The following is a 9,458-nucleotide window of genomic DNA, read 5'->3' on the forward strand; positions in this document are numbered from 1 at the left end:
TTCTATTCTTCATAGGGTTTTGAAAGGCCTGTAATTTCAGAAGTGTTTGGCAAAGTGGGAGCTCAGCTCTAGTACAGCATCTGGCAGACAAGCACTATAACCCAAAAAGCAACTGCTAGACAAGCAAACACATAAGCTATGAAGAGCATCAACATGCAAGGACATTTCAGCATGCAAAGTACAAAATCTGACATAAATTTGGTGTGGGTTCCCCCTCTTTTGCATTGCCCCCATCACTCTCCATCTGTCCACCCCATCCCCATGAATGGCTGCTAGGCAAGGCCTCTAATACCGGGCATGATGGCTAAAGCCTCCAGTCACCCCCAACTGCTTGTTATATCTGTGCTCCTCAGTGGTAATGACACTCTGGGCCTCCCAGCACACAGCATCTGGGTGCTGCCACACGCAGCCTCCCAGCCTGGCTCCTGCCTGATATGTGTCTGGGTGCTTCTGCTTGCAGGCCTCCAGGCCCAGCCCAGTTCCTGGTATGCTGCTAGACATTCAAATTCAGGGGGGCACCTCTAAGGAGAGTCTTACTCTGTGGGCTCTGAAGGAAAGAGTTTCCAAATATTTGTTGAGATCCAAATAACTATCTCTTTTCTTTTCCTCAAGCCAAAGGCAACTGTACAAAATATTGACTGTGCTTTTGTACCGTGCTATACCGTGGTGATGCTCAGGGTTCCACCAGCTGATTTTCTGAAGTAGACCACTTACCACGTCCTTCTTCCTACTCGGCTTTAATCTGGAAGTTCTGCTGAATTCTGTTCAGCATCGCAGCAACACACATACCTGCACTGAAAGCAGGGTGGCTGTCTGCACGTGAGGTGGCATCCGATTATGACAGTCCTGGAAAATGAGGACAGTTCACTGAGACTTCCTGAGATGAGACGGGGGGAAGGGAAAGAGGAGGTCTCCCTATAGTGGTAGGTGAGCACCTGAAACTTTAAATAAGAGAGACTGTGAAAGTCATTGTCTAAATCATAGAAACAAGTCTTGAGCTTGTCTGAAATGCTATCCACTGATCTTGTCTAACTTTGACCTATCTCACCACCTCACCCTAACTCAGGTCTTCCAGCCTGTTGAGTTGTCTCTTTTCTTTCTCTATGAAAACCCAGATTTTATTTTTAGCTTCTCACATTAGTTGATGGACCTAGTACCAGATCTCAGTACTTCTGTTATACCACCCAGTTCACTGCATTCATTCATCCAATGCGCAAGATTGAAGGGAGATTCATCAACAACCTGTGTTTTGCAGATGACACAACCTTGCTAGCCGAAACTGAGCAGGACTTGAAGTGTTTGCTGCAGAAGGTTGAGGACTGCAGTTCTTAATATGGATTGAAACTCAACATCAAGAAGACAAAGATTCTCACCATTGGGTCAATTAGCAATATCATGATAGATGGAGAAAATATTGAGTCTATTAACAATTTCATCTTGCTCAGATCCACAATCAACATTCTTGGTACCAGCAATTAGGAAATCAAATATAAGTTGCTTTTGGAGAAAGTCAGCTGATAGACACCTCTCCAAAATGCTAAATAGCAAAGATGTCAGTCTAGAAACTAAGGTGTGCCTGATCTAGACCATGGGCCTCTCAATCGCTTACTATGCACCCAAGAGCTGGACAATGACTTAAGAATGATAGAAGAACCAATCTTTTTGAGATGTGGTGCTGGAGAAGAGTATTGAACATACCAAGGACTTCCAAGAGGAAAAAAAAGAGGTCTGTCTTAAAGAGAGTGAAACCAGGATACTCCTTGGAGACAAGGATTTTGAAACTCCAACTCACATACTGGCCAGGAGGTACCAGTACTTAGAAACGAACATTATATTTGTAAAAGTAGAGTGTTAGTACAGGAGATGAAGTCACTGGATGAGATGGACTGACACAATGACTATGGCAATAAACAGTGTCAGAAACAGTGAATTTTGCTCAGGATAGGGCAAGGTTCAGAGCTGTGGTTCATAGGTTCTCTATGAGTCATAGTTGACTCAGTAGCACATAACAACAACATCATCTGGACAAAACAGAGAAACAGAGTCAAGACTGAGTGCAGTATATGTGGTGTGTGGCAAAATGTCTCCACAAATACCTGCTTCTTTTGCTAACAGAAAAAGGCAATCATGCCCAGCTACTGATAGTGAATGTTTGGATCAAAGTTTCTACAGCAAAGTATTGATCAAAAGGGTAGAAAATGCAGAACAGAAATTAAAATTCTAAATAAAAGCTAGACTTTCTAGAGCCATTGAGCTCTACTAGCATAGTCCATAGCATGTGGCACTGCTAACCAAAAGGCCAAACATCTCAAGACTGATGTGAAGGTTGGAAGAAACTAAGAGAAAACAGGGATAAATAACATACATGGCATTGAAACAGATGATGAATAGAATGGCTTAAAAGGAATATATGACTAGATACTATTTGCATGACAATAGTCCAGAATAAAAGCTGCATAGTAAAGTAGACTGGGGATGGGGAGGATTGTAAAACAATGAAAGGGTTTTTTCAAATAGCAAAGTCAACTGGGGTGGGGGGCAGGGAGTAAAATGTGCAACAATGAATAAATGGAAATCCAAGTTCTCCTTAAACTCATTAAAATCGCAATTTTAAAAAAAAATTTACAACCTCAGTGAACACGAAATCCCATTTAACCCAGCTATCCCACAGACAAGAACACAACCCAAGGAAATTAGCCCTGAGACATCAATGGAGATATATACAACTATGTCCTAACAGCCTTGTTCACAAAAGCAAGGAAATGAAAACAGGCCAAATGTCTATGAAAAAACAAATGTATCAAGAAATTGTGATACATTCACATAATGGAATACTATGCAGTACTAAAGAGCAACGATTTTATAAAACACTATATAACACAGGAGAATCTACAGAGCATTATGTTGAGTGAACTAACTTGGTCTCATAAAGACAAATACTGCATAAGACAATGGTCATAAAACCATTTTACAATAAAACCATAAATGAAATACAATAAAACCATAAATAAAATACAATCCAACCATTTTACAGTACAAATACAATACAGTATTTTATAATGCAATATAAATATAATACAGTAAAACCTTTTTACAATAAAACCATAAAAAACTAATTTTACAATATTGTAAAAATAGAAGGATAACTAGTAAGATGTGTATAAATCTCCAAAAGAGGAAGGGGGAAAGGGACAGAGAAAGAAGAAGCAGGGTGATAACCATTAGGATAGCAGAGTTTAGGGGACAGATCGAGGGGAAAATGAAGGAACAGGAAAGATTCAATGGGGACCTGAAAAGAGGAGGTATAATGGGCAATAATAATTAAGTATGTTGTTGTTGTTGTTATGTGCCATCAAGTTGCCTGTGACTCATAGCGACCCTATGTACAACAGCCCTAAACCCTGCTCTGTCCTGTGCCAATCTCACTGTCTCTGACACACTCATCCCGATTACCCCAGTCACTGAATCAATCCACCTCATAGAGGGACTTCCCCTCCTGCGCTGTCCCGCCACCCTTCCAAGCATGATGTCTCTCTCCAAGGACTGGTCCTTCCTTGCAACATGTCCAAAGTATGTCAGACAAAGCCTCAGAATCCTTGCCTCCAAGGAGCAGCCTGGCTTCACCCTCTGAAGGACAAACCTGTTTATTTTCTTGGCAGTCCATGGTACCCTCAATACTCTTCTTCAACACCACAGCTCAAAGGCATCAATTCTCCTTCTGTCATCCCTAGTCATTGTTCAGCTCTCTGCAAGTACATAAAATAAAATGTGTGTTGTCTGAACCACAATGTAAATGAGAAATAGTATAGCACACAATGTACTTGAATGAAATACAATATATATGAATCATTGTATGGAAGCCATACAAAAAATTAAAAATATTTACAGCCTCCTAAAGTCAGTGGAGGGTTGGCATGAGTCGGTGCCCACTGAATCCCCATGACAGTGAGGGAGGGAGGGAGTGAAAGCTACTGGGATAATCTCTAAACATTAAACCAAATTCTCCACCTAAGTCCTCTTGGAACCAACATGTTCCAACTACCATCGAATCAAAGGATATCTGGTGGCCCAGCTCCATGAGAGAAAGATGGACAGTCTCCTCCCATTCTCATTACAGCATCTGAAAACCTGCCTGCCGAGTCAGTTCCAATTCAATCACAATGAGTTTGAGATAGGTTTTGTGTTGTGTTGTGTTGTGTTGTGTTGTGTTGTGTTGTGTTGTGCTGTGTTTTACCTGACCATTGAATTCATTCCAGTTCTTGGTGACCTGGCACCAGGTTTCCAAGGCTGTAAATTTTAATGGCAGCAAACTAAATCTTTCATTCCTAAATTATATTTATTCTGAACTTTGGGCTGTCTTAAATAAACTGAAAAGATTGAAATTAAAATAGTCCCTATAGTTCTCAGCTGAATTAAACTCAGGTTTCTATAGTTCTCAGCTAAGTTAAACTCAGGAATTTTTCCATTGTCTCGGGTAGAGCCCCACACCCAGTTGTATCCAGGACAACAGTATTTCAAGAATGGCTAACTAAAGGGCAGAGCAAACAAGCAGAAGGGCAGAGCAAACAAGCAGATGTTGTTTCTCAACTGATAACCCATGTGCCTTTGTTTCCCGACTGATAACCAATGTATCTTGTGCTTTTCCACTGCCCTGGAGTTTGAACTCATTGTATACTTAAGAATTTGTGACACCACCCTATAGTTAAAGATCTATCTAACTGCTACATGTGCTACGTGACTGCCGCAAGTGCTACGTGCAAATATGCTGTGTAAACCCTAAGCGAACACTGAACCAATGAATTCAAACTGTGCTTTCATCACCCAATGAGAAGCTGATACCCAGTTGTATCCCCCTAAAGTGTATAAAAAAACCCAACTTTGTCTGCTCGCGGTCGGCTCCTCTGTCTCCTGCAAGAGATACGTGTCGGCCCGGAGCTCCGCAATAAACCTCTTACCTCTTGCTGTTGCATCAAGCCGGTGTCTTGGAGTCTTGGGTCTTCGCCGTCCACTCGGGACAGAACAGGACCAGCAGTTCGGGGGTCCTTCAAAACAACCTGAGAAGCTGAGAAGTGGTTTGATAAAAGCAACTTGGAAAGCTGGATGAGAACCCTAGAGGGCAGTGATATGAACATAACATGACAAGGACAGTCCACACGGTCAAGGATGTAGCCAGTGTCACCGAACTGTGTGTCTAGCAATTGCTGGCAGGAGGTGCCTTTTGACTCTGTATACTTTTCACCAGGATTCTGTTTTTTCAATCCGAGTATCTCTCAAGGCTTGCTACAATGCTACTTCCCTGGTGAGGACTCCCACTGGCAATCTTCTCCCCCTTTCCCAAACAGAGGGTCTGAGAACAGAGTTTGAACCTGGTGGACTTACATTCTTTGTGCTGCTGAGCTCAGGGCCCAACAAATAAACCTCTTTGGAACAAAGTAAAGCAGATCTGAGGCTGCATCATTGTGTAGGAGTAAGGAAGCCCCAAGGCATTGTTGTCTGCTTAGGAAATAGCTTTCTTTATATGTAAAAAGCTGGCAAAAGACAAAGCAGGAAGCTCTTACAAATGATTTCCAAACCCCACTGTATTCGTGGAGATGGAATTCTACCAGGGCTTCCAGAAGGCATGCACCCCTCAGGCACAACAAAGAAAAGAGCCTGAAGTCCCAGAGCCTACTTCTTGACCTCTAAGCACCAAAGGGAAAATGAACTGGATCTTCAAGGAGTCATAGAGAGGGCCACTGCCACCCACCCCACCCCCCCCGCAGAACTGGACGCCCCAGACTGAAGAGGCTTCACAAAGATAGTCAAGGGGGCAACTGCAGAAATCCTAAGTGTTGCTAGACGCAATTTGCAAACATCTGAAATCCTATGTGTACTAATCACAAACAAACCAAGGCATTGGAGACCCAGCTATGACCCCAGCAGGTAATGCATGCTATGGACAAGTGCCAAGCTCATAGCCTCACCACCTGCATCCAAATCTCAGTCCCATCATTCACCAGCTGTGTAAATTATAACAAGCTACAGCTTCAGTTTGCTTGGCTCTACAATCAACACTCTTGGTACCAGCAACCAGGAAATTAAAAGACAAGTTGCACTGGGAAAGTCTTCTGTCAGAGACCTCTCCAAAGCACTGAAGAGCAACGTCAATCTGGAGACTAAGGTGCACCTGATACAAGGCATGGTCTTTGTAATTATTTGCTATGCCTCAGAAAGCTGGACAATGGCTTAGGGAGAATAGAAGGAGAATTGATGCCTTTCAGCTGTGGTGCTGGAAAAGAGTATGGAATATACCACGGACCACTAGGAGAACAAACAGGTTCATCCTGGAGAGAGTGAAGCCAGGCTGCTCCTTGGAATCAAGGATTCTGAAGCTTCATATGACATACTTTGAACATGTTGCAAAGAGGGACCAGTCCTTGGAGAGGGGCGTCATGCTTGGGAGGGTGGAAGGATAGCACAGGAGAGGAAGACCGTCAATGAGATGGATTGATTCAGTGATTGGGATAATAGTAGTAGGTGTGTCAGAGACAATAAGATTGGCACAGGATAGAGCAGGATTTAGAGTCACTATGAATAGCAGGTAACTCGACAGCACATAACAACAATAATTCACTTCTCTGAGCCTCAAAAGATAAAAACAAAACAAAACACCACAATCATTAGCCATAAAGTTGACTTGGTCTCATAGTGACCCATGTATGACAAAACAGACTTGAGCTCCATAAAGATTTCTTGGTTTGAGCAATAGGCTCACACCAAAAGGTAGGCAGTTTGAACCCACCAACCACTCCATGAGACACAGGTGAGGCAGTTCGTTCCTGTGAGGACTCACCACCCAGGAAGCTCTGTGGAGTCATCCCACTCTGTCCCATGGGGCACGATGGGTCAGCACTGGCTCCCTGAGGGTGGGTTTGGTTTCTGGAGTTTTGTCAGATATACTGGGGTTCGTTCTGCACACCAGTGTGATCGGAGACATGTTTGAGTCCACCATTAATTTTCTTCGTTTTCATCGGCCCTCGGGTTTACCAGGCATTGTGTCTTCCAGTGGTGATGACTCTTTGCTGATGACAAGTGAGCAAGACATCACCTCAGACCACATTGTGCAACCCGCAGGGCTCCCCTTGGTTCATTACCAGCGGTAGACTCCCAGACCTTTCTGCCTAATGCCTTCTTAGTCTGTATTCTCTAGAAGCTCTGCTCAAGCCTGACCACCACGTGCCATCCTGCTGATACTTAAACTTTTACTACTTGCATATCAGCTAAAGGAAGTTGAAGGTGGGGAGTTGAGATGGTCTAGTCTATGGGGAGCTAGGCTGCCAACCCAAAGGTGGCACCTCTCAGGTGGTATTCACAGGGGTTCCTCCATAGACAAATGGGCAATCTCCTCCTGCACCATTTAGAGGCCTCAGAAACCCAATGGAGGGGCGGTTATCAGTAAGTTCTGACTTGACAGCTATGAGTTTGGGTTCTAATCATGTCACATAATCATATTGGTGTAGTTAGCACATGCCTGAGATGCTGGAAGATTATTGATGCAATTCGTTCCCTCCAAGTTCATTTCCACTCACAGTGGCCCCATGTGTTACAGAGTAGAACTGCTCCATGGAGGTTTGTTTTGGTTTTTACAATCCTTTTAACAGAAACCGATTCCCAGGTCTTTGCTTCAGAGGGTAGATTCACACCACTATTTGAGCACAGTTTGCATGTTGCTATGGTAACTGCAGTCAGGAAATCAGGAGATGCTTTGCACTGGGAAAGTCTGCAGTCAGGGATCTCTCCAAATTATTGAAATGTTATGTATCTGAGAGCTGGACAATGAAAAAGGATGACAGAAAAGTTGAGGCTCTGAGCTGTGGTGTTGGAGAAGAGTACTGAACAATCCCATGGACTGCCAAAAGAAGAAACAAATATGTCTTGGAGAAAGTGCAGCCAGATGATAAAGCTTTACCTCACATACTTCGAGCATGTTTTTAAAACGGGCTGTTCCTTGGAGAGGGACATCATGCTTGGATGGGTAGAGGGTCTGTGAAAGAAAGGAAGAGCCTCGGCCAAACGTATTGATACAGTGACTGCTGCAGAGGGCTCTAGTGTGTCAGGAAGTGTGACGATGGCACAAGATAGGACAGGGTTCAGATCTGTTGTTCATAGGGTTGCTGTGGGTCACACACAACTCAGTGACACCTAACAACATGATACTGAACCCTGCTTAAGGACCTTGATTCTAGAACCTTGCTGAAGATCAATAATGTAAGTTAAAAGACTAGAGCTATGTATACTGCATTGAAACCGATGAGGGAGAGAACTGTTTGAAAAGGGATATATGATTAGGTATTATTGTCATGACAGGAGTCCAGAACGAAGGCTGCATAGTACAGTGGACTTAGGGGAAGGGATAGTATAAGAATGAAAGAATTTTTCTTTTACTTTTCAAAACTTCACTGTATAGTGGAGTGGACTTGGGGAAAGGGACTGTATAACAATGAAAGATTTTTCTTTTCTTCTGCTTTTCGAAGAGAAGAGCAAACTGGGGTGGGGGGGGAGGTTGGGCAGGGAGAAAAGTGCAACAATGAATGAATGGAAATCCAAAGTCTCTGTAAACTTAAAATTAATTTTTTAAAAAACCAAAACCCAAAATAAAAGACCTAGCCTTGGTATTTTCAGTTGCTTCACAGACAAGGGAGAGCTGAACCATGAATAAGAATGACAGAAGAAGGCATTCCTTTGAATTGTGGTGTTGGAGAAGAGTGCTGAATCCCACGGACTTCCAGAAAAGCAAACAGGTGAGTATGGAAAGAAGTGCAGATAGAGACCGCCTCAGAGGCCAGGATGATGACGCTTCATCTTACGTACGTTGGGTGGGCATGTTGTCAAGAGGATCCAGTCACTGAAAAAGAGCATCATGTTTCAATGAGAGAGCGTCAGTGAAGGAGAGGAAGACCTTTTATCAGATAGATTGATACAGCAACTGCAACAGAGAGATTATTAAATACAGCAGGCTGATGCCAATTGAGCCTCAGGCCTCTTTCAGCAAAGTATGTGTGTTAAATACAGCATATTTGCTATTTTACAAAAGCACAGCGGAGACTGTGAGGATGGCTCGGGACAGGGCGAAGTTAGACCATGATGTCAGTGTGAGCCAGAGCTGCCTCCATGGGGGGTAACGTGACGCTGGAAGCTGTAGTATCATTATCTCAGAGTCATAGACGGTACCACAGAGAACTTGCATGTGCAGGTTCTTGCATGAACACACTATGTCCTGAGCTTTCTCTGCTGTATGTAATTACATGAAGCACTAGACTCAGAAACAGACACAGTGTAAGTGTTTGCAAGAACAAATTCTTGGTAGTGGAGGTGGTGGTGGTGGTGGTGGTGGTCATGGTCATGGTCGTGGTCGTGGTGGTGGTGGTCATGATCATGGTCATGGTCTTGGTCTTGGTGGTGATAGTGGTGGTCATGGT

The 9,458-nt window shown here is 43.5% G+C and overlaps 1 protein-coding gene across 1 annotated transcript in view; it reads left to right on the forward strand.

Moving 5' to 3' along the window:
• The first annotated feature begins 9,375 nt into the window (after nt 1-9,375).
• The window catches only part of BOD1L1 (biorientation of chromosomes in cell division 1-like 1), a 135,441-nt gene continuing 135,358 nt past the window's right edge, over nt 9,376-9,458 (forward strand). Inside the window, exon 1 of the mRNA XM_006884541.1 lies at nt 9,376-9,456. Within this exon, the coding sequence (XP_006884603.1) occupies nt 9,376-9,456 (81 nt within the window). The remainder of the gene's footprint in view (nt 9,457-9,458) is intronic.

The sequence above is a fragment of the Elephantulus edwardii genome, unplaced genomic scaffold (assembly GCF_000299155.1).
Source record: "Elephantulus edwardii isolate Elephantulus edwardi_28Jun2011 unplaced genomic scaffold, EleEdw1.0 scaffold00035, whole genome shotgun sequence".
NCBI lineage: Eukaryota > Metazoa > Chordata > Mammalia > Macroscelidea > Macroscelididae > Elephantulus > Elephantulus edwardii.